The sequence below is a fragment of the Heloderma suspectum genome, chromosome 1 (assembly GCF_057233095.1).
Source record: "Heloderma suspectum isolate Gila_16-S chromosome 1, 16-S_ref, whole genome shotgun sequence".
Lineage (NCBI taxonomy): Eukaryota > Metazoa > Chordata > Lepidosauria > Squamata > Helodermatidae > Heloderma > Heloderma suspectum.
Genome location: NC_139458.1, coordinates 348,351,811 through 348,375,510, shown reverse-complemented (window position 1 = coordinate 348,375,510; position 23,700 = coordinate 348,351,811). Strand labels below are relative to the sequence as shown.

General features: G+C 41.7%; 1 protein-coding gene across 11 annotated transcripts in view; it reads left to right on the top strand.

Annotated features, from left to right (window-relative positions):
- The window catches only part of RMND1 (required for meiotic nuclear division 1 homolog), a 43,178-nt gene that overhangs the window by 15,185 nt on the left and 4,293 nt on the right, over window positions 1-23,700 (top strand). For 7 of the 11 annotated variants that reach the window (XM_084827844.1, XM_084827838.1, XM_084827837.1 and 4 more), the window contains 8 exons: window positions 1,854-1,929; window positions 3,645-3,684; window positions 4,869-4,969; window positions 7,219-7,325; window positions 8,597-8,661; window positions 13,957-14,033; window positions 16,617-16,737; window positions 22,372-22,683. In XM_084827844.1, the coding sequence (XP_084683970.1) occupies window positions 1,854-1,929; window positions 3,645-3,684; window positions 4,869-4,969; window positions 7,219-7,325; window positions 8,597-8,661; window positions 13,957-14,033; window positions 16,617-16,737; window positions 22,372-22,608 (824 nt within the window). In that variant the 3' untranslated portion in view covers window positions 22,609-22,683. Of the gene's footprint in view, window positions 1-1,853; window positions 1,930-3,644; window positions 3,685-4,868; window positions 4,970-7,218; window positions 7,326-8,596; window positions 8,662-13,956; window positions 14,034-16,616; window positions 16,738-22,371; window positions 22,684-23,700 lie in introns of those variants that run through there. The other 4 variants (XM_084827845.1, XM_084827848.1, XM_084827847.1 and 1 more) reach the window with 1 other exon arrangement.

The window sequence follows — 23,700 nt, the reverse complement described above, 5'->3', positions numbered from 1 at the left end:
TGGGTCTCCGATCTAGCAAAAGCTGGACTCTGGCTACCAGAACCAAGTGTCCTGGAGACAAGAGTGGCAAGGCTCATTGGCAAAGTGTTGGGTTCTGTGATGTTGAAAACTGATTCTCTGCCTTCTAGGCCAGCAGCCTAACAACAGATGAGTATCCTTAGATTGTAGAGCGTGGAAAGGTATCTGCCTCCTTAAGGGACTGTCTTACAGAAAATGTTTCATAGTACTTGGGCAGTATCCAATACTGCCAGTGTTCAATTTGTTGCACTCGCAGGACCAACCACCAGTGCAACGGGAAGCTAACACTTCCTAAAGCAGTTCTAGAAATGAGCTGAAATCTCATTTCTGGAATGCAAGAGGTCAGCGGAATTCCCTTCTGTGAGCTCTCCTGACCTGACCCATTCTGGAAACAAGCATTTTGGCTTGTTTCCAGTTGTTTTAGGGACTGTTATGTTCCTATTGCGCTAGTGGTGAGTCCCACTGGCCATCTGGACAGCATTAGATGCTGAATACATCTGCAGTAAATGAAGAGCATGGGAAGTCATGGCACAGAGGGATCTTAGCAGATGATACTAAGGAAGTAGACAACTCTTCTCTGAGCTTACTTCCTAGTTGCATTCTGTCCCTTCATATAAATGTTAATGATGCCAGTACCATAACCAGTTATCACTGGACAAGCTAGATGGATTACATCCTGGGCATTTAAATCCAGATCACTGCATATGGATGGGTTTATTTCAGCACAGAATTTTTATTTTTTCAATAATCTAAACAAGACTCCTAGAGCAGATTTCAGCTAAAACATATTGATAGTTATTGCTATATTCACTCCTCTCTCTGTGGTTCTTAGATGCCTTTCCAACATATTGGCTCCTGTCCTGGTCCCTGACTAACAGGCATCTGGTAAATATTTCTAGCCCTATTCTAGTTTATGTGTTTAAACAGTCCTATTACACAAGGGGATATGTTCATTATTGGGGAAAACAGAAAAGAACATGGTGAGTAGGTTTGTGGAAAAATCAAGTTGGACATGGCTTCCCGCAAAAACAAAGGGGTAAAGCTAAAAGAATTACTGATGAAGTTGCTGGTAAGTCATTTTCACTATGCTTTAGAAAAGTCAGTGTGTGATAAAAATGGGAAATGGCAATTTGACCAATGCAGTTGTTGAAATCTACAGACTAGTTAAGCCTAATCTCTGGGTAGAAGCCAGTTCATTATCATTTCAGTCAGTGGTGGGAAATTGCCATAAATCCATTGGGCAGTATCCAAAGCTGGCAGTCTGCCAGCACTCATTAAGTTGTGCTAGTAGGAATGACCACTAACGCAACAGGGAGCTAGCACTTCCTGCAGTAATCCTGGAAACCAGGCAAAAGTAGCTTTTCCAGAACGAGTCCTGTTCTGTTCTGGAAATGCTAGTTTCCGCTAACATTGGATATTGCCCATTCTTTTTCATTGGAGTGAAAGTAAGGCTGTACAGAGTTTATTACGATATAGCTTAACACAGACTAGAGATAACTGGTATTTTTTGTGGCTAAAGGTGTCACAAGTAGCATTCCTGAAAAGCTAGTAGTGTTGTGAAATGTGAAAATTAATGGAATTTAGCTAGCTTCGGATCACTAATGACTGCTTTTTCTATTGTCCTGCTTATTGACCGTATTTTTAAAAGCATATTTTTCCATAATCTTTATTCTGAAATAGGGCATTATGTTCAGATATGTGCAGTACAGAACTATGAATATTTACTTGGATGTAAATCCCACAGGCTGATTCTCAGGTAATAAGATATAGGATGTAGGCTAAATGTGGTGTGTCTTAAAATATGTTTCCTCACCTGCTTTTTTTTTATGAATTAGATGCAGCAAATGTGTTGGTAGTCGGCACAGAAAGCACTGTGAAAGAACATGATCCTGGGATTATTTTTTTCTTCAGGTAAGCAAAACACATCAATAAGATGCATGTGAGCTACATTTTAAATTTTTAACAGAAATGAAAATCATAGGTTTAGGGAGCTAGGTTTAGGAACTTTAATGTTCCAATCCTCTAGTCTTACTACCTCCAGGTAGATGTGCATGCCTGGGAGTAACTCCATTGAGCACAGAGGGACTGGCTTTTGAGTAAACATGGGTAGAATTGGACTATAAGATGGCTACTCTTTCTGGGCTTTCATTTTTAGAAAATAAACTACATCTATTTCAAAGGGTTTTGGTTTGTTTTTTTCTTTTTCTTTTTTTGAGCTTTTTAAAATATACATACATACATTTGTATATGTCCATAGCAATGAATACATATGAAATGCATATATATGAAAATACAGCCTACTAGCAATTATATATACACCTCAGTGAAAGTTGACCAGATATCCAAATAAGTAACCCTTTGAAGGTGGCATCTATATGCCACCTGTTCAAATGTTGAAGGTGTTATAAGGTCCTCAATTCATTGCATTATAGGAAGTGAGCGTTTATCCTTCCAATGTTGTAATTTCAGTCTTTTAGCTGTCAAAGGGACGCAGAGAATCCGTTTATGCTGACCATTTGTTAATTTTCATGAAGCAGGTAAATAATTTAAAAGAGCGTGTACATCAGCTAATATTTAAGACTGTTCTTGTACAAAATGTATCTGTCAAATAACCTCCCCAAAAGAAGCAACGACTGGACATTGCCAAAACATATATTCAAAAGAAGCATTAGCTGCATTGCGCCATCAGCAGTTAACCAAATTAGACAACCCCTTATTTAGGGGGATGTGTGATGTCCAATAGACACACATTTTGGTCTTTTCCATTTGCATTAGATCTTCCACCTTGTTCAGTTTGGGAATCTTCTTGTCCGGTTCCTCTCTAAATGGATGGCATTAGGTTCTAGACATACAAGAATGCATAGGGTTTCTCCCACAGTTTCGACAGTTAAAGATGTGTGGTGTATAACGTCATGTCAATTACAGTTTGATCCATTTTCTCATGCTAAATTGACTTTATGGGGAAATCCAGATCTAAAAATGGGTAAGAAAATGTTTTTGTGGCAGACATGGACAGATAAGAAGGTTTTTACTTTGGATCAACTGGTGGATGTTGATGATGAGTTTTTGTTATTTTCTATCTTGCATACCAAATATGACTTGCCAGCTATGGCTGAATGGCGGTACTTGAAATTGCAACATTTGTTAGTATCTAGGTTTGGCTCGGCCGTTTTTACAGCATTAGAGTCTCCATCATTATTAGAAGCACTTATTGAGGCTGGTCAGGCAAAGCCACCCATGATTTATGTCTAAATGGATGTTATTGGTGAATAAATATGATATACAGGGTTTTAAGCAGGAATGGAGTATGGAATTGGATTGTCCCATTCTGCTTAATCAATGGATCGCCACTTTGACCTCTGTATCTATCACGTCTATGGATCTTAGGCTGTGTCTTATTCAGCAAAAACTTTTTATTTGTTTTATAAAGAACATTGTTTACTGTTTTCTGAAGCCTCATAAAAGCAATGATCACTTAGGTAATGCGATAGGCAGTTGGTTGATTGATCACTTTTAAAGCCAGGCAGCTAATAGAATAGATCATTATTCCTTGCTAAGAATTGTACATTTTATTTATGAAGTGTAATGTGTGAGCCTGATACACCCTTGCAATTCCATTAATACAGGGAAGGATCTGTTGTGTTCTGGAATGTTGAAGAAAAAACGGTAGGTGCAAGTCAGGTTTTATGAGGTAAACTACATTAGGTAAAGGAATTATAATTTTTTAAAAAAAGATTTATAAAAATTAGCTTCCTGAGATGAGGATATGGGGTAAAGGGAAAACCCACAGTTTGATTCCATTAAGGGAGTGACCCTCTGAAGGGAAGGGTGTCTCCTGAGGGGTTGTGGGGAGGCAGCTTTCTGACATAAATGAGCAGTTCTCAGGAGGATAAGCAGTTCTGTGCCTTGGGATCTTATTTGTTTGGATAAGCAGTGAGCAAACGATCACAAAGTACCCAGCCATTCTCCCTTGTAAATAAAAACAGAATCATTACCTCTGCAGAAAGTTTTAGAATGACTACTGTGTCCCTAAAATTAAACTAAATTAAAAGGCTGGCCTGATATAGCAAATGTTATTAATCATATATCTTCTTACATTTTGCAATCTACTTTATTGCTCTCATCCTTTGTTAGTTAAATATGAATGGCAGTGGGATTTCTGTGCCATATTTTTTCCATAGATTTTTACCCTTTCTAACTAATTCACAATGATGTCTTTCTGCAGGTTATAATTTAAAAATAAATACATCATTGTTGGTATAGGGTACATTGTGGAGAGAAGACTGGGGATGGCAGATATTATGGGTCTGGCCACATGGAAAGTGTTGCCAGATTCTGGGAGGAATTAACACATTGCTTTGGAAAACATGGGTTCCCAAATCTGCATCTACCAAAGTGGCATGAATGTTGGGTTAGAGGGCATTTGTAGGAGAAATGTGGTGTGAGGGAGAAATGCTTAAACTCTCTTCATACCCGCCAATTCTCCCTTGCGAAATGCCTTAACTCACTACCACCACCACCCCCAAAATAATGTTTTCCTTCTAATTGACTTACTGTTTTGGAACCTGGATTGAAAAAAATCAATTCAAAACTACCTGTGGGCATTTGTGGAAAGGAATCAACATGTGAGGTAGGGTTAATAACTTCCTGCCAATTATTTCTTGTAGATACCCTCTGCCCTTGCATTTGCCTTTTGAGGAAAAGCTGGAGTTGGGAACTCTGTAAGAGTTCCACTGTCTCCCTCCATGTTTTTGCAGACAGGCTGAAGGCACCGTGTCCAGTAGACTAAATTTGTCTGGGATGACTTTACAATATTTGCAAGCAAGTTAATATAATATATCATTTCCTAGATGAAGAATATAATGCAAGTGCTGGAAAAGCATGAAATTCAGCCATATGAAGTAGCGCTAATTCACTGGGAGAATGAAGAGATTAACTATAGGAAAGGAGAGTAAGTATCTGTATGTCATCAATTACATAGAATTACATAGAATGTATTTATTTCATTTATTTAGAATAAATGCATTCTTATCCTGCTCCTCAGCCAAAAAGGCTTCCAGAGCGGCTTACTTATAATCAGTGAAAAAAGGTAGTGCCTGCCCACAGGCTAGATCTTCAGGAAGAGTCTACCATTTGAACAGGCCAATAATGACAGAAGCTTTTGACATATAGGGCTGATTTGCATGACATGGTCAGCATATCATGTGTTATTTAGGGTGAAATCCTATGGCCGCTAGACACCATCTAGACAGCCATGGGATTTTTCATATTCTTAGAACCATGCTGGGAGCCAGCACTCCTAGGTCGGTTCCCAGAAAACCAGCTCCCCGCCCCCTCCCCTGCCAGCTCATAGGCGGCATGGTTCATCCCCAGCTTTTGACTCGGAAGAGCAGCGTGGAGTGGCCGAAAAGGGGGCATTCCTGGGGGAGGGGAGGGGACGGCAGAAGCGCCATTACGACACTTCCTATGTGCCATCTGGCCTCCCCCTCTCCCACTTTGAGGCTGTCTTGCGAAATTGGCTGTCTAGCCACAAATGCAGGGTGGCTGGAGCACAGAGGAGAAGGTCCCCTCCACACTCCACCCACCCTGACCTTGGTGGTCAGCCACCACCAAGTTTGGAGGTGGCTTACTATCACCATAGGATTATGCCCTTAATCCACAAAGAGCCATGATGCATGCCTGATATGGCAGAGTCCAGGATCATGTAGAGAGTTCTACTCGTGTTCAAGTTAGGGATGTGCAATGCTGAGAATCCTGCTGTGTTTAAGCCCAATGGGATTTCACAGTGTTTCCATTCCAGTAGGTGGCAGTGGCGGACTGTAGCGGATTTTTTTTTTTCCTGGTGATGGAAATATTTTGCGCCTTTGTTTTTTGGGTTCTGTGATTTGCACAAATGGGGTAATGAATGTTTTTTTTAAAAAAGTATTGGCCATCTTGAGCAAGTGCGCACAATCACAAATACACCTGTCCACTGTGTAGCCCCACAGAGCCATATTCCCATCGTCGGTTTCATCCTCTCCACGCACTACTTCATTTAGCCCACCAGAGCCATATTCTGTATTTGTCAAAGAACTTGTCAATTCTCCCCCCCCCCCTTCACTTGGGAAGCACCAAAGTGGAGGATAAAATTGCTGAGTTCTGGATGATGTACTCTGCTGGGCTAAACAAAGTAGTGTTTGGAGGGCATGAAATTGACAAGGTATTTAGAAGAGGGGAATATGGCAGGGCTACATGGAGGACAGGCAGACTTGTGATCATGTGTATTAGTGCAAAATTGCCAATAAAAAAATATTTTGAAAAATTATTATCCCGTTTGTACAGATTTCAAGATTCTCTGCCCCCCCAAAAAAGATCCACTTTGCGCAAATTGCCACCATTTAAAAAAACACCAGAATCTGTGCATTGGGTTGACTCACTACAGACTGAGTCGATGCCAGCGGAGAGAAATGGAATAAAATCCGTGAAGACCAAACCAGAAAAATCAGTTGAGGTTTCACCCCCAAATGGATGTCTCACACATCCCTAGTTCAAGTGAATGCAAGTAGAACTGCCTTTCAAGTCTTGCCACCTCGGCATGGGAACATCTGAACTGAGGTTGGCAGGGCCAGCATGCCCGGAGATCTAGGGGGCGGGGCCAAGGTGCACGGACCTGATTCTCTACTGCTTTAAACCGCCACATGTTCCCCTGAACGGATTACATTTTCTTCCTGAACGTATTGTCAAATATCCACCCTTCCCTGCCAAGGCATAATTTCCTTAATAAAACTACATTCTTAATTCCTTTGCAAAATAAGAAAGCATTGCTATTCTCAGCTTCAATGAGGGCCAAATCTCAAAAGAAATGTTGAAATTTGGGTGATTTCCAATTTCCTACTAACTCCTCCTACTGATCCCTCTCCCCCTGAAGCCCCCTGCACATCCTCAAAATTTGTTCCAATGGATTAGGAGGCATGGGGGTGAGGGCTGCAGTGGGGGAGGAGGAGAGAGGGAAGTACCGATATGCGAGCAGAAGTTAACTTGTGCAGTGTTCGATTTCACCCTGTGTTCCAGAACCAATAAAATAGAGTATTGATATATTCACCTGTTTAATATGTCTTAACTATTCCAAACCAATAATCTCCTTTTTGGTTCCATTTGCGCTCCCTCTATTTTACAAACTCTGCAATCATCTTTTTATCATACTCTTACTACTCTTTACAGAGGGCAGTCAAAGCTTCGTAGAGGAGAAATTCTGATCAATTCAGAACTAGATACTGATGAAGTCACTCTTGAGAAGTTTGCTTTTTCAAATGCTCTATGCCTTTCTGGTAAGATGTATATTGTATCATGCATTTTAAGCAGCATTTTGTGGGTTTGCATCATAATTTGGGACATGTAGTAAGAGATGGGAGGAAATTGCATATTCATATATTTGTCAAATACAAGTAATTTTGTCCCAAAACATTATCTAAAAACATTTACATGAATAAATCTCATGAAGATGTACCAAAGACAAGGAGGTATATAAGCAAATACTACCACAGTGTAATGCAAAGCTACTTCTGCAGCAGAGACAATGAGAACTGAATTTCTGAGATTACTGTTGAGGTACACTGACAAAGTACCCTTGAAGAAGCTTGCATTGCTATATATCTGTTTTGAACCATATTATTATCATTATCATTACTATTATTGCTATTATTTTTATTAATTGCATTTATATCCTGCCTTTTTTCGTCCTGCAAGGAACCCAAGGCAGCTTACATTTTCCTCCTCCTCCATTTTAACCTCACAACAAAAACCCTGTGAAGTAGGCTGGGCTGAGAGTCTGTGACAGGCCTAACGTCACCCAGTGAGCTTCCATGGCTGAGTGGGGACTACAACCCGGATCTCCCGGCTCCCAGTCCAACACTCTGACCACTACACCACACTGGCTCTCATGAGAACAATTCAGTCCTGATCTCAAATTTTCTCTTACACGGATACTAAAAAGGAAAAACAATTCCAGTAGTTTAGGCTGCATTATAAAAATATTATTCTAGCTTTATATATATATATATGCAGTTCAGTGCATAAAAATTAAGCAATTCAGCCTTGCAGCAAGTAGCTTTGTTAAAGGCCTAAAATTACTGTTCATTTCTGGGCTGAGAGATAACTTTGGAGATCTGTGATCAGATCACCTGTGTGTGTGTTACACTAAGCTGGTGGTAGGACTCTGATTTTAATAGGAACAGCAGAAATTATTACTGTACTTTTTCCATTTCAAGGCTAATAGTATTTTTTGCGGGGGGCATGATTTAGATTGGAGAAACAGTGCAGGGGAAAAGGTTAAGTATGCCTCTCCCCCCACTGTCACCACTCCAGTAAAATTGGAACCCCCCGCAGCTGTATAAAAACAACTGACAAATCCAATCACAGGTCTCCTGCAGCATGTGTTTTGACCCTCAAGCCTACATTATGTAGGTTACTTGCAAAGACAAGCCATCCTAATATTTGGAAACAACACATTATATAATTGCAAATGAGGCTTTTATTTTGTGATAACATTTAAGTGTAGTCAACATGAATAATAAGTCTTTTGTACTTTTCTCTGATGTAGTAAAACTGGCCATTTGGGAAGCATCTTTGGATAATTTTGTAGAATCTATCCAGTCAATACCTGAGGTATTTGCTACTTTTTTCATTTGTCCATTAAAAAAATAAGTAAAAGGAGTCAGGCAGATTTGACGGGTTTTGGTTTTATATTTGCAAAGAGATGAGCCCAGAAACTTTGAGTAAAATGAAAGAATTGGAATTTGTTTGCCATATTTCTACACACAATCAAAACCTTATTTTCAAATTTTATAGAGACGCATGGAGCATCTCGAACCCAACATCTGATTACTTCCTAAGATGTTTCAGTATAATCCTACAACCTAAGAAAAAGTTTCCTGATATTTTAATTAAACACATTTTGGTGTGTTATGGGGATGTTACATTTTCTTGAGTGTAGTTGACTTCAAATTTATTATGAATCCACATGTTGACAACCTTCAGTGGGGACTTCATTGAGAAGAGTAACCTACACATAGCATAGATTATAAAGGGGGATGAAAGCTGCTTCTCACCCAGATTTGCATGTATGAAAATAATATGAAATCTAAATTGAGTTTTCATAAATGTAATAGAAAATGCAGGGTGTAAATGAATGCCTTTTATCAGAAAAAAAGAGTATTAAGATGCTTCCTGATCCTTTTATGCCTTAGGTTTGATCCTGGATAAATAATTTTAATACAAATTAACATGATAACCTGAACCTTTTTATGCATGGTGTCAGGGTGGAAACTGAGCCAATAGAGCCCCAGAGCAGTTCTGATTCTGAGGAGGAACAGCAATCCGTGGGAGAGGAGCTCACTCATCTCTCACAAGCACAGCAGCTGGCAGAGATTCCTCCTGCCAGCATTCCTGGGATAGATAGTGACCCTGGCAGTGAGAGAATGCTGGAGTGGGGCTTGCTGGACGCTCGGTGCAGACGCAGGGAGCGATGACAGATGGAGGGCGCCGAAAGGAGGCGTAGCGCTTGTTTGGCGCCCAAACAACTGTCGTGTCCCGAGGACCCAAGGGAAAGAGGGAGGATCTCTCCCTAGCCCATACGTTCAGGGTCTCCCCGTGATTCTCCTTCAAACGGGGACCAACTGCCTTACTTGGAGCTTAGGCTACTCTGCTATCTTTCTTCAGTGCTGTTCCTTGCTTTGTCGCTAGTGATTAGTATCTGAAAGAGTCATAAAGGAATAAAGTCTCGGAAAGAATTCCTCGTCGTCTGTGTCCTGAGTTGGCTATTGGTGGGGACTGCAAGAGGCAGCTAGGGCACTCCTGACACATGGAGACTAGCAAATCAGTAACTTAATATCAGTATATTGGTGCTATGTAAAGGCTAGGGACAGCTACTAGATAGCACACATTCTGCTCCTTGAAGGGGAAAACTCTGCTGGATCTTCATATCCTAGTACGGGTTTGATGTTTGCCCGAGTTCTACTCCAGATGTTAAGCATTCTGGAAATTTGAGCTTCTGAATGATGAAGAACTGTTCTTCAGATGTAAAACTTTTTCCTAGGGTAACTTTAAGGTTAGTGTTCTGTAAACAAAAGGGACTATTTAACCAGGAGCTATTAAGTGGAATATTTTCTGGAATATTAAATGGAATATTTTGCCTACAACTTTGCTATCCTTTTTACCCACATTTTATTTTTATGTATGTATGTATTTATTTCATTTTTATACGGCCCAATAGCCAAAGCTCTCTGGGCGGTTCACAAAAATTAAAACCAAAAAACCCAGGATAAAATAATATAAAATATGAAAGCATTAAAACCATATACATCAGGATGTCTATGGTACCTCGTAGCTGGCACTACAAACAGGACCGATATACTTACTAAATTACTCACTTGCTAGTCTCCAAGCATCAAAGAATATCAAAGAATTCAGATTATCAAGTCCATTTGCACTTAAAAATATTAAAGAATAGCATATTCACAGCCAGAAAACTCATTTAACATTTTCTTTAAGGAAGGAAATGTCCATCTCTTCCTCCACCAACACTCAAAACCAGTCCAATCTGTGCACTGAATTGCAAAGGCGCTATTTGCTACTAAGGGAGCAATCCTACCAGGATAGGTGGCCACCTCTGAACTTGGAGGCAACTGCTTATCCAATGCAGGGCAGGAGAAGCGCAGAGGTGATCATCCCCTCCACACTTCAGCCACCCTGCATGCGCAGCTAGACAGCTGATTTCGGCTGTCTAGCCATGGGAAGGCAGAGAGCGGGAAGCAGCGGCTGGATGACATGTTGGATGTGTCATACCGGATTTCTGACTTCCCTGGCATGCCCCCAGGGACGCCCCGTTTTCGCTGCTCCATGCTCCTCTTATGAGCGAGGAGCGTGGGGCCATTCCGCGCTGCCTACGAGGTAGTGCGGGAGGGGGTGAAGATCGGTTCTCAGGGAACTGACCTATCCTATAGCCATCTAGCCACTGACTAGCGGCCATAGGATTGCGTCCTAAGAGACTCAGAATGTATTTCAAGAGAACAATAATACTCATATGTGGCATTTATATAGCATATTTCAAGTGCCCTTCATATACGTTATGTCTTTAGTTTTTATAATAATCGTGCAAAATAGGCCAGTGTTAATCCCATATTAGAAATTATGCTGCCTAGCCCTGATCTGTCTAGCTCACTACTGCCTGTTCTAATATGTAGCTGCTCTCCAAGGTCTTAACGACCATCCTGTTGCCCATCAGATTCCCTGCCTGAGCTGGCAGTGGTAAACTCAGCTGTGGTGTTGGAGTCCTGGTGGGGGAATTTAACATTCATGCTAAGGCTGCCTTGGTGGGGCCAGCTCAAGATTTTATGACTACTTTGACAACTATGGAGCCATCTTAATACATCACATAGCCTACGCGCACTGCAGGATGTGCTGTTGACCTGGTAGTGTTGACTGGTCATGGGGAAGGTCTGGAATAGAGGTGGAGTGTCTCTGTGACTCCATTGTCATGGTCAGATCACTTCCTGGTGTGGTTTAGTTTGCCAGCTGTCATTCCCTCTGCAGGAGTGGTAGATTCATTCAATTAGTCCAGCCCCAGAGAGATATCACCTGATGGATTTCTTCAGTTCTCTTAGAGAGTTTCCAGTTAACGTGGCTGGCATTCCTGTCAAAGCCCTTACCTCGCTTTGGGCTGTTGACATGATTTCTCCCTCCTCCTGTGCTGTAGAGTGTAGCTGGCTCCCAGGTTTGCCAGGGTGTTTGATGCAATGCAATATCGGGAGATGGATAGAACATAAGTGGTGCAAGTCTTGCAGTGAATATGAATACAAGTGAGAGCACACTAATGGGTCTACTTTTTGACAGTCATGCAGTGTTCCTTCTCTAATACCATTGCATCCTCAAGTAGCTGTCCAGCAGAGTTTTATTATAACTGAGATATTAGAATCCTCAGACACCTGCTGTGACAAGAAAATTACAGCAGTTATCACCCAGTTGCAAATATTCAGTTCTTGGGCAAGATGCTGAAGAGGATGGTGGTGGTCCAACTCCAGAAACTCTTGGATGAAATGGATTCAGGTTCAGGCTTGGTTTTTGACCTTGATATAGCCTTGGTCACCCTCATGGATCACTTCTGTTGGAAGAGAGATGGGGGAATGTGACCCTCTTTGTTCTCCTTGACCTCTCAGTGATACATTTCCATCAACCATAGTATCTTACTGGACTGGCTCAGGGGTGTGTGCATGGGGCACAATCATACAGTGGTTCCACTCCTGCCTGTAGGGCCAGTTCCACAAGGTGATATTGTGAGGTTTCTACTTGACCCCATGGCATTTATGCTATGGGGCATGGCAAGGTTCCATCTTATCCCCGATGCACATTAATATCTCTATGAAGCCACTGGATGAGGTCATTTGAAGATTTGGAGTGAAGTGTAATCAGAATGCTGATTTTTACCTGTCATCTGAATCAGGTGAAGCTGAACCAGTGCCTGGACCTGGTAATGGGCTGAATGAGGGCCAGTAAAGGGAAGAAATACTTCACTAGGAGCTCAGGTTGCCTTGGTGGCAAGAAGTACTTTTTACCAGCTTCAGCTGGTTCGTCAGCTGCAGCCATGCCTGTAGAGGAATTGTCTGGCCATGGTGATTCATGCTCAGGTAACCTCCTGGTTGGATTACTGTAACATTCTCTACGTGGGGCTGCCTTTGAAGATAACTCAGAAGCTTCAATTAGTGCAGAATTTAGGTGCTAGAATTTTAACTGGTCCAGCCAGGTTTGTGCACATCACTCCAATCTTAAAATAGTTGCACTGGTTGTTCGTTTCCACATTCAGTTCAAAGTGCTGGTACTTACCTTTAAAGCTTTTGCCTTAACATCTTCCTATTAGGCCTTACGCCCAGTACTTTTCTTATACATAATGTGCATTAAGTAGTCACAAAACAGAGGGACCTTTCAGTGGTGCCATGCCAGATTTCAAATGTCCTCCCTGAAGAGGTACACCTTGCATCCACTTTGCAATCTTTTCAGCACCAGGTTTCTTTACCCTGACACTGTAATTTGTATAATCCCTCAGTCTGCCTCAAAATGTGTTATTTGCAGTTGAATTATGGCTGTTTGAGTGTATTTTATTGTGTTCCATTTTTTAAATGTATTAATTATATTGTTGTATATCATCTTGGAATCTGATTTAATGAAAGACAGTATAGAAATGTTTTAAATAAATAACACAAAGCCAGAGGTGTTTCCCCAGCCCATGTTGAAAATGGGTGCGTGTGTGTGTGTGTGGGGGGGAATGTCATGAGGTGCAGAAAAAAATATTTTAAACAGTTGTAACTCAGGTTTTTAGAACATCATGCTGCTGGTACTGGCAGTAGTCCAACTCCAAAGGATTCAGTTGTGATACAGGCAATCTTTTAAGCAGCTCTCTTAATAGGGAAAATTATTTGCTACTATTAATAATGGCTTGGGTCCAGACTTTGTGTGAGTGGAAGCTGCTTATGTGATGGGCTTTTCTGTGCTCTGTTCGCCACTGGCCTTTGCCCAATTTTCTCAGATTTTCCTGTTCCCACTGTAGCCCCCCCATGCCACATCTGAGGCCTTTCATGAGAATCCCCCAAGGAGGTGGTGGCAGGAAAGCCCTATTGCACAAGAGTTGTATTCAACTCATACAAACAGAACCTAAGCTAACATGTCTGTAAACTTCAAATTTACAAAAAGTAGTTAAGTAGAATAAGAAATACCATTTTATCATGGATTAGAACGCGAACAGAAGCAAAAACATCAGAAGTGCCTGATCTAAGAGATTATTAATGTTACGTTTGGCAAAAGAGTAAAACAGTTGATTGTATTATAGGAAATATTTCACTGTTGTTGTGTGCTATTATTAACTGGAGTTATTTACAAAGCTCCTAATGGCTTATTGCTATCTTTTTACAGATACTAAAATCAAGAAGGAAGATGAAACTCTCTCATGCTGATGTAATGCAAAAAATTGGGGAACTGTTTGCTTTAAGGTATCTTCATTAAAAATAAGGAAAAAATGAGTCTAGTAACAGTCAAGTTTTAAAATAACTTGAACCCACAACTACTATGACTAAGTGTCCAGTTCTCACATATTGTCTAGATTTTAGTGTTAAATAAATCCAGAGTTACCTTTACAGCAGTGTTCCTTAACTTTAACTCAGGTACTTGGAGAGACATGCCACGGTCACTTGATCTTGGTGGTTGGCTTCTGTATGTCCATTTGTATCAGGACTTCTTAATGTTTACACTAAAATCTAATTGTACATACATCAAACTATGGAATATGCTCCCTCAAGAACTATGATTGGACCCCACTCTCTTGGCTTTAGAAAGGGTGTACAAAGGCATTTTAAAATTTGTAGTTTTTGATGATTTAGGGCACAATCCTATGCATGTTTACACAGAAAAAAGTTCTACAACTCCCAGCATTCCCCAGCCATGCTGGCTGGGGAATCCTGAGAGTTGTAGGTTTTTTCCTGTCTAAGGATGCATAGAATTGCACGCTTAATGTTTTTCTATTTCAGGGCGGAATCCTGTGGGGATGGCTGTAAGCCTCTGAACTCAGAAGCTTACAGTCATCCAGTGCAGAGTGGGAGGAGTGTCAAAGGTGATCTTGGCCTCTGTGCTCCCCCACCCCTATGCATTTTAGCTAGATGGGTATTATCTCCTGTCTAGCCAAGGCATTGGTGAGGGGGAGAGAAGGAGGCTGGGTATACTTTGGAGGGATTTCCCTTCCCTCCAAAGTCACCGTTGTGACCTAGGTTCTCTCTGTGCCAGCTGTGAGAGGAAGAGGGTGTGGAGCTCAGACTCCTGGGTCTGAGCACTGTCTCCAACTTTGGATCCAGGAATCCTAAGTATCCTCTTGCTGCCTAGACTCTGTCCAGGGGCTGTAGGATTGCTCTCTTAATGTTCTTGCTTTTATTGTTGCAAGGTTTAATTGGCTTAAATTGTTATACGCTGCCTCGATGGCTTTTTAGCAGATAAAGTGGTATATAAATGTTAATAAATAAACCTAATCCCATATCTTCATCAACAGACAACTTGTTCCTTTTTTGTTTTTAATTCTGGTAAACATGTGGGTTCCTTTGACAGATCCTCCCTTCACTTCAAACCACCATTTTTTGTAGATTTTTTAGATACCAGCAAAATTATTGGTTACCTTTGGAGAAGCATAGCTTGTCTATGCATAAATAGAGCATAATCTTTTTAAAGAAATCCTGCGTTTACTTCCAAAGACTAGCTCAGTAACTGCAAGAAGAGGACATGGAAAGCCTTATAGGGGACACGGGCACAAGGAATTGAAAACGAAATGTTAAATACAGTGGAAAGGCTCAGTGCAACCACACCCTAACTCACACTCCCTTAAAATAAATTGTTGTGAGGTTGCTGTGGATGTTGTGTAGAAATGTAGTCAATGGAGTAGCTGTATTAAAGAGCAGGAATGATAAGACCTTAAGCAATTGATTGAAATGTATAACTGTGCCAAGTTCTCTGTTTCCCCCAAATCCTAGGTAACTTACATAACGTTCCTAGCAATGTTCAGGGTGGTAGTGGGCTCTCCCACACTGGAAGCATTCAAGATGAAGCTGGACAGCCACTTGTCAGGGATGCTTTGACTTGGATTCCTGCATTGAGCAGGGGGTTGGACTCGATGGTCTTATACGCCCCTTCCAGCCCTACTATTCTGTGATTCATTACAGATGGGCTTATGTGCGTCGTGAAGGGATGCTGTAAATAAAGCTTCAATTGGCTGCTAAGAGCAGGAAATGGCTTTTTATTCAGAGATGTAAGATCAACCATACATCCTCTAATCATGGCAGATTAGGAACTGACCCTTAACCAGAAAGAGCATGTTTGTTTTCAAAATCTTATGTTAGGATAGTATAGCCAAGCAAAAAGCAGTTCATTAACAAGTATCTCATAGCTGTTTTTTGAAAATGAATCTCTTATTGATGTTGTAAAACAATATGGGGAAATAATCAGTCACTTTGTTTTAGTGAACAACTTAGCCTGAATAGAACACAACTGACTGGTTTATATGTAATGCCAAACAATGGTTTGGGGGGCTTCCAGAGGAGCCTTTTATTGTGCCATCACCCTGCCTCATTCACAGAATTTTATGGAGGGGCCAGATGTTGTCATCTTCCACTCATAATCCTCCCTTGTTTTCCCACTGCTGCTTCCATCTTTTTATAACCGCAAAAAATCCATTAAGAAAAAAAGAATTGCTGTACAGTACCTTCCGACTGGTGGTGGTAGGAGTTCTGTCTAGAAGCACCGTGGGTGCTATCCTTGGGTTCCTGAGCTCCTTCGTCCACTGTGATACCCTCACTGTTTTCCTGGTTTAAGGAAAACCATTGTTTGATGCTTTATGTGAACTGGAGAAGTCATATTTTCTTCAAGCCACAGAGGCAGTTATGGCATGTAATGGGAAGGAGGAGTCTGCAAGCCTGAGATTCCTTCAAGGCTCATCTGAACCACCCACTGATCATTATTACCTCAGAATAGAAATATAGACATAAAGTCCCATAATTGGTAAGAATCTGATTATTTATTTATGTACCCTTCCTCAGGCACCGCATCAATCTGAGTTCCGACCTGCTGATTACACCAGATTTCTATTGGGATAGAGAGCACCTTGAACAGCTGTATGATAAAACTTGTCAGTTTCTCAGTATTAATCGCAGAGTTAAGGTATGCATTTTAGATTTTCCCTACAGTAACCTAAGCCCTATTCAGACGGTATTAAACTGAGTAAACATGTGAGGAGAAAAAGCGCACTAGTCCTGCCCCTTCTTACGCGTCTCTATTGCCCTGAACTCATGGAAGGAGACGTTCTGAAGAGAGCCTCCTTTATCTATGGAAGCTCCCCATGCAATTTTGAATGCCGATTTTTGTCAAAATCATGTGGAGAACCACCATGGACACAGGAGCCTCTTCAGAATGTTGTTCTCCGCGAGTACAGGGTGACAGAAATGAGCAAGGCAAGTGCAGATCTAGCATGCTCCCTCTCCTTGCATGTTTACTCAGGTTAATAACACCCTAATAGAGCTCTAATCATTTTTAGGCTTGTTCGCACGTTGTTGTTCAGTTGATCAGTCGTATCTGACTCTTCGTGACCCCGTGGACCATAGCACGCCAGGCCTTCCTGTCCTGCGCTCTCTCCTGGAGCGTGCTCAAGTTCATATTCATTGAATCAGTGATGCTATCTAGCCATCTCATCTTCTGCCGTCCCCTTCTCCTTTTGCCTTCAGTCTTTCCCAGCATCAGGGTCTTTTCCAGAGAGTTTTCTCTTTGCATTAGGTGGCCAAAATATTTCAGCTTCAGTATCTGTCCTTCCAATGAGCACTCAGGGTTGATTTCCTTTGTTCGCACGTTGTTTCCCCTTAAATAAGTTTTAACGCTGTAGTGCTTCTGCTTCTGGTTTGGGCTGGTGTCATGACAGCGGAAGGACAGAAAGGCTGAGGCCTAAAGGCATGGCAGAGGCATAGCAATATGGCATATGGAAGAGATGAGTGCTGTGCACTACCAAGCTGCATAGGGACTAGATGGAATATGTCCTTCCACTTCACCCTGGAGTAATACCAGCCCTCCTTCTTTTAGGGTGAAAAGCGGGGGCGGGGGCGGGGGCGGGGGTCCTGCTCCACTGGATTCTTGAACTGGCACATCATCATTCCCCCTTGCCCTGGACAGCAAACCCATTTCTGCCCCAAGCCAAGGTTGGGGAAGAGACCCTCAGTCGTGGTGGCTTTAGGGATTGGCTTTCCCAGCATGGAGAAGCCAGTTTAGGTAGGGAGCCATAGGAGAACACATTTGTGGTTCTTCCATGTTTCCTCATGTTGAATATTTTGTTCATTGGAAGGTTGGTGTGATCGAGAGGCAGACATTCCACATTGCCTCTCATTTTTTTATGTATATAATATAGTATAGTAACAAAACCATGCACTTGTTTTCTCTTTTCCCTACTGAAGAGTTTGTGTCTTAAAGTATGGTCTGTCAATGGAAGTGAATGTACAGATTACAAAAATTCAAGTTAATTAACTTATGAAGCACTGAAATTAAAGTCTTTATTATTATACTCTATTATTTATGGCTACCATCATTATGCGAATATAAATGTTAAGCCAATGATCAAGAGATTGAGTTGTTCTTCTTAGCTACCCCAGGGATAGCCCGAACAGTTACACATTTTGTTTAAAATGAAATTAACCAAAACACGTGTAGCAGAATCCAACAGTGTCCTTCCACCAGCAGAATGCCAAACACAGGTAGAATGAATTCCCCCTCCCCGGAACGACCTCTCAAAGGCTTGGGAAGACCCTCTGGAACAGATTAGGAGTGTGCATGGGGGCGCTGCAGGGTAGGGGGAAGAGTGGGAGAGTCCCATTGAACAAGCAGGAGTCTGCTTGCATAACATTAAATGTAGCTCAAAATCCAAGCTCTGCTTTTTAAAATGCAATTATGACTATGATGCAGGACTGTGTATGCGCATAGAAAACTGGACACATGCAGAGCCTGGGAGTAAAGAGCTCTTACACCTACCTTTACTCTCATATGACTCCACAATAGTGATAAAAGTAGATTGCTACTTACATAAGGGAGTTCTTAGTTTCACAGAATGTTTGACAGCAGTTCAATAACAGGTGATAGATACATTGATAACACTATTCTAGTGGCTACCTATTTATTTTTTTAGATGTCACATTAGATATTTATCCAAACATTGCCTGGCACAACAGCTATATAAAGCCTGTGTGGAATAAGAATTAAAATCTTCACTAGCCAATATAAATGTAGGCTGAAGTAGTCATACGATTAATAATCTGTTGGGCCCAATTTTGGGCCCAATTCAAGAGTTAAACCTCACATAGCTTTGGCCAAAAATACCTTAGAGACTGCACCATTTCCTGTGTCCCATTAGTCTCTACTTCGCTGAGGGTGGTCCCTTTGTAATACTCTTCAAGGAGCAAGTTCAACCAGCAAGAGTGCACAGAAAGGCTTTCTTCCATTTCAATCACAAGCTATTCTAGAGTCTCTTCCAACCTTCAGGAGCAGCTTTTCAGTGAGCAAAAGACTGCAAAAGGGCAGTCTGTATGTGGAATACTGCAGTTTTTGGCTTCATCTAAGTTTTAAATAGAAAGTATTCACCATTTCCTGCTTAAGTGAATTGCGCTTTGATCTATTAGGTGATCTGACCATTTACGTTTAGCGTTCTTATCCCGATACTTGTTTTTTAGACTAAAATGTCCAGGTTGTTCAGACCTGTTTCAGGGCTTGCTTCTTGTGTACTTTATTAAACTTTCTGCTCTATTTTACTTTAAACAGTACATTTAACTTCGTTCAGTTTTTGACCATTTTAATCCCATTTCACTTTCAAAATGTTACTACATAGCTAGTCATTTCCCATTTTCTAATTTTGATTTTTTTATTCCAGTGTGTAGTTTACTCTTCATGTTTCATTTTGTTGATTAGTTTAGTTTTTCAGTGTAGCAAGCTCATTCTTTATTCTTGTTCCCAGTCTTTCGGCATGTGACCCTTCCCATGATGTCAGTTTTTCTCTCCTGAAGACCGCAATTACGCTTCTTGTCACAATGAATCTTAATGAATTTATTCTAATGGTTGTTCCTGCTAATGGGTGTGGCTCTATGGTTTTGCCTGCACAAGTTCTGTACTGTGTTTCTGTCAGATTCCTATAGGGTTGCTATTTGGTTTTTAAAAATAGAGCCCTTGGTGAGAACTATGAGCCTAATGAGAGGTTCACTCCAATGTAAACAAAATGTTGAGGAAATGCTGATTATGTGCTCGAACTGTGGTGCTGGAGAAGACTCTTATGAGTCTCCTGGACTGCAAGGAGGTCAAATCAGTCCATCCTAAAGGAAATCAACCCCGAGTGCTCATTGGAAGGACAGATACTGAAGCTGAAGCTCAAATATTTTGGCCACCTAATGCGAAGAGAAAACTCCCTGGAAAAGACCCTGATGCTGGGAAAGATTGAAGGCAAAAGGAGAAGGGGACAGCAGAGGATGAGATGGCTAGATAGCATCACCGATGCAATGGATATGGACTTGAGCACACTGCGGGAGAGAGCGGAGGACAGGAAGACCTGGCGTGCTATGGTCCATGGGGTCATGAAGAGTCGGACACGACTGAACAACAACAACAACGAAGAGAACTTTGCTATATTTTGCTAAAAGATGCTTAAGAGGGGAATTATTTTGAAAAGGTATTACAAATTTAGGGCAGTCCACCTTGGTAGTTATGTGACTGACTAGAGGAAAATTCTGAGTGTGCCTTGGACTGCAAGAAGATCAAACCAGTCCATCCTCCAGGAAATAAAGCCAGACTGCTCACTTGAGGTAATATTAAAGGCAAAACTGAAGTACTTTGGCTACATCATGAGAAGACAGGATACCCTGGAGAAGATGCTGATACTACGGAAAGTGGAAGGCAAAAGGAAGAGGGGCCGACCAAGGGCAAGATGGATGGATGATATTCTGGAGGTGACGGACTCGACCTTGGGGGAGCTGGGGGTGGCAACAGCTGACAGGAAGCTCTGGCGTGGGCTGGTCCATGAAGTCACGAAGAGTCGGAAGCGACTGACTGAATAAACAACAAAGATGGGGGATACAAGAGTCACATATACACCTAGTTCACCCTAACATGGACAGGGGGGAATGCGACCCTGTTGATTCTCCTGGACCTCTCAGCACCACTGACCATGGTATGGATAGGTTTATCTGGGTTGGGAGTTGGAGGCACTGCACTGCAGTGGTTCCGCACCTACTTGGATGGCCAATTCCAGAAGGCGGTGCTAGGGGATTATTGCTCTGTGCCTTGGCAATTATGCCATGGGGTTCCATAGGGCTATATTTTATCCCCCATGCTGTTCAACATCTACATAAAGTCGCTGGGGGAGGTTATCCGGAGGTATGGGCATCAATATGCGGATGATGCTCAGCTCTACCTTTTTCATCAAACCCAGGTGAGGCAGTGGGCGTTTTGAATCAGTGCCTTGGCATGGTAATGGAGAGGATGAAGGCCAATAAACTGAAACTCAATCCAGACAACACGGAGGGACTGTTAGGGGGTGGTTCATCTGCCCAGCTAGGTGATGTTCACCCTGTTGTGGAGGGAACTGTACTCTCCCTAAAGGATCAGGTTCATAGTTTGAGGGTGCTCTTGAATCCAGAAGTGTCACTTGAGGCACAGATGAACTCAGTGGCATGGAGCACCTTTTAATCAGCTTAGGCTGATATACCAACTACGCTCTTATCTGGACAGATAGCCTAGCCAGTTACCCATGCTCTGATAATATCTCGTCTGGATTACTGCAATGCATTATACGTGGAGCTATCTTTGAAAACGGTTCGGAAACTTCAGCTAGTCCAACATAGGGCAGCGAGATTGTTAAAAGGGACTGTCCAACAAGATCACATTACACCTGTACTTTTCCAGCTGCACTGGCTGCCAGTCCATTTCCAGGCCTGATTCAAAGTGCTGGTATTAACATTCAAAGCCCTAAACAGCTTGGGGCCAGGCTACCTGAAGGAATCGCCTCCTCCCATATGTCCCTGTCCGGACCTTAAGATCATCCTCAGGTGTCCTTCTGCAGGTGGCTACCAGGAGGGGGGCCTTTTCTGCTGTGGGCCCCCAGCTGTGGAATAAGCGCCCTAGAGAGGTTTACCTGGCACCTACATTGTTCTCCTTCCAGCACCAGGTGAAGACCCTTTTATTCTCCCAGTATTTTAGCTTCTTGATCTTTTAGTTCTGGTGTTTAAATCTGTATTTTAAATCTCTGCGTTGCTGCTAGGTTTTATTCTGGTTGTACTGTTATAACGTGCATTTAAGCTTTTATACTTTTGTTTTATTTTGCACCCTGTGGTTTTGATTTCTGTGAACTGCCCAGAGAGCTTTGGCTATTGGGCAGTATAGAAAGAAATAGCCTCTTCGCTGCATTTATACATACATGCAGGTGCAGGAGAGAAAGCAGGACTCTGTTAAGCCTATGGGAATCATCTGCGAGTAGGCGCTGTGCATTGAACTGGACTATGCTCTTGTTTTCTGTTTCAAATCCTTTTAATCCCCAAACTTATATTATAGACATAGCTGATCTAGTCACTGTGGACTGTTTTGTACACCAACTGGTTAAATAGATCTAACATTGACATATTACTCAGACTCCTAGCACTAAGATGTTAGGTGCTCTGCTGTATTAATGTATAGTTGATCAGACTTTAAGCCTGTCTAGGCAGTTCATCTGACAATTCATTTTAACAATTTTTTTAGTCAAGAGTTTCAGAAATATCAGCTCTATCTTTACTGTTGTAGGTGGTGAATGAAAAGCTCCAACACTGCACAGAGTTGACAGACCTGATGAGAAATCATTTGAGTGAAAAACATGCCTTGCGCTTGGAATGGATGATAGTGATACTCATTACCATAGAGGTTAGTCTGCGAGAACCTACTACTGTGCTGTATCAAATACATAGCAGGTGTATTAACAAAGACAGTGTCTTGAGCTCTTACCTTTTCTTTCTGAATGCAATCTGTACACCTATTTCCTAGATGTTATCTGGAATGTTAGCAAGTTCACAGATGCGTGTCTGGATAAAGATTCAGTTAAGAAATTTGGAGGGGTGGGGGGTACAAAACGTTAATAAAATTAACGTTAAGAAATTAGGTTCTGTTGGCATTTGAATGGTTTATTATGGTTCGCAGACCAGTAGGAATTTTTGTACAAAGAGCTAATATAACCAAGAACAAATAGATAAAAACAAATAGGTTTTAAAAGGAGGATAACATTTTTTCTTAATTTGCACTGAAGTAAAAAAAAGTGCAACTCCCAGTAATTTCATTTATTTCTATATCACCCAATAGTCAAAGCTCTCTGGGCAGTTTACAAAGATTAAAAGCCTTAAAAATACTACTGCATAATATAAACACCATTTACATATATACACACACACTCAACAATAAGAAGTCGCAGGACCCAATTAAAAACCTGAAAAGAGAGGAAGGTCTTAACCTGGCACCAAAAGGTAACATTGGCACAAGGCAGGCCTCACTGCAGAGATCATTCCATAATTGGGGAGGGGGGCACCACTCAGAAGGTCCTCTTGCTTGCTGATGAGCATAATATATGGGTAGGTTTATACCAAGAGAGACGCTCCATCAGGTATCGCAGTCCTGAGCTGTGGAAGGCTTTACAAGTCAAAACCAACATGCTTGAACCAGGCTTGGAAATGTATAGGTAGCATGTGCAAGTGGGTCAGAGCCAGTGTTATATGTTCAGACCTTCTAGTCCCTGTTATCAATCTGGTTACCACATTGTGCACAAACTCCAGCCTCTGAACCATCCTCAAAGGCAGCCCTACATACAGCGCACTGCAGTAATCTAACTTGGAGATTACTGGAGTATAGACAACTGAAGCCACATTATCCCTGTCCAAAGAAGTTGGTAGAAGGCACTCTGCACCACCTAAGCCTTGGTGACAAGGATGGCTCCAAGTGAAGCCCCAAGCTATGAAGGTGCTTGTTCAGGAGGAGTGCAATCCCATCCAAAACAGGTTGAACACCTTCATCCTAATAAGATGAATTGGCCCTTAGGCAGAACAATACCAGCCATTCCAGGAGAGTTCTTAGTAGAGGGAGAATCAG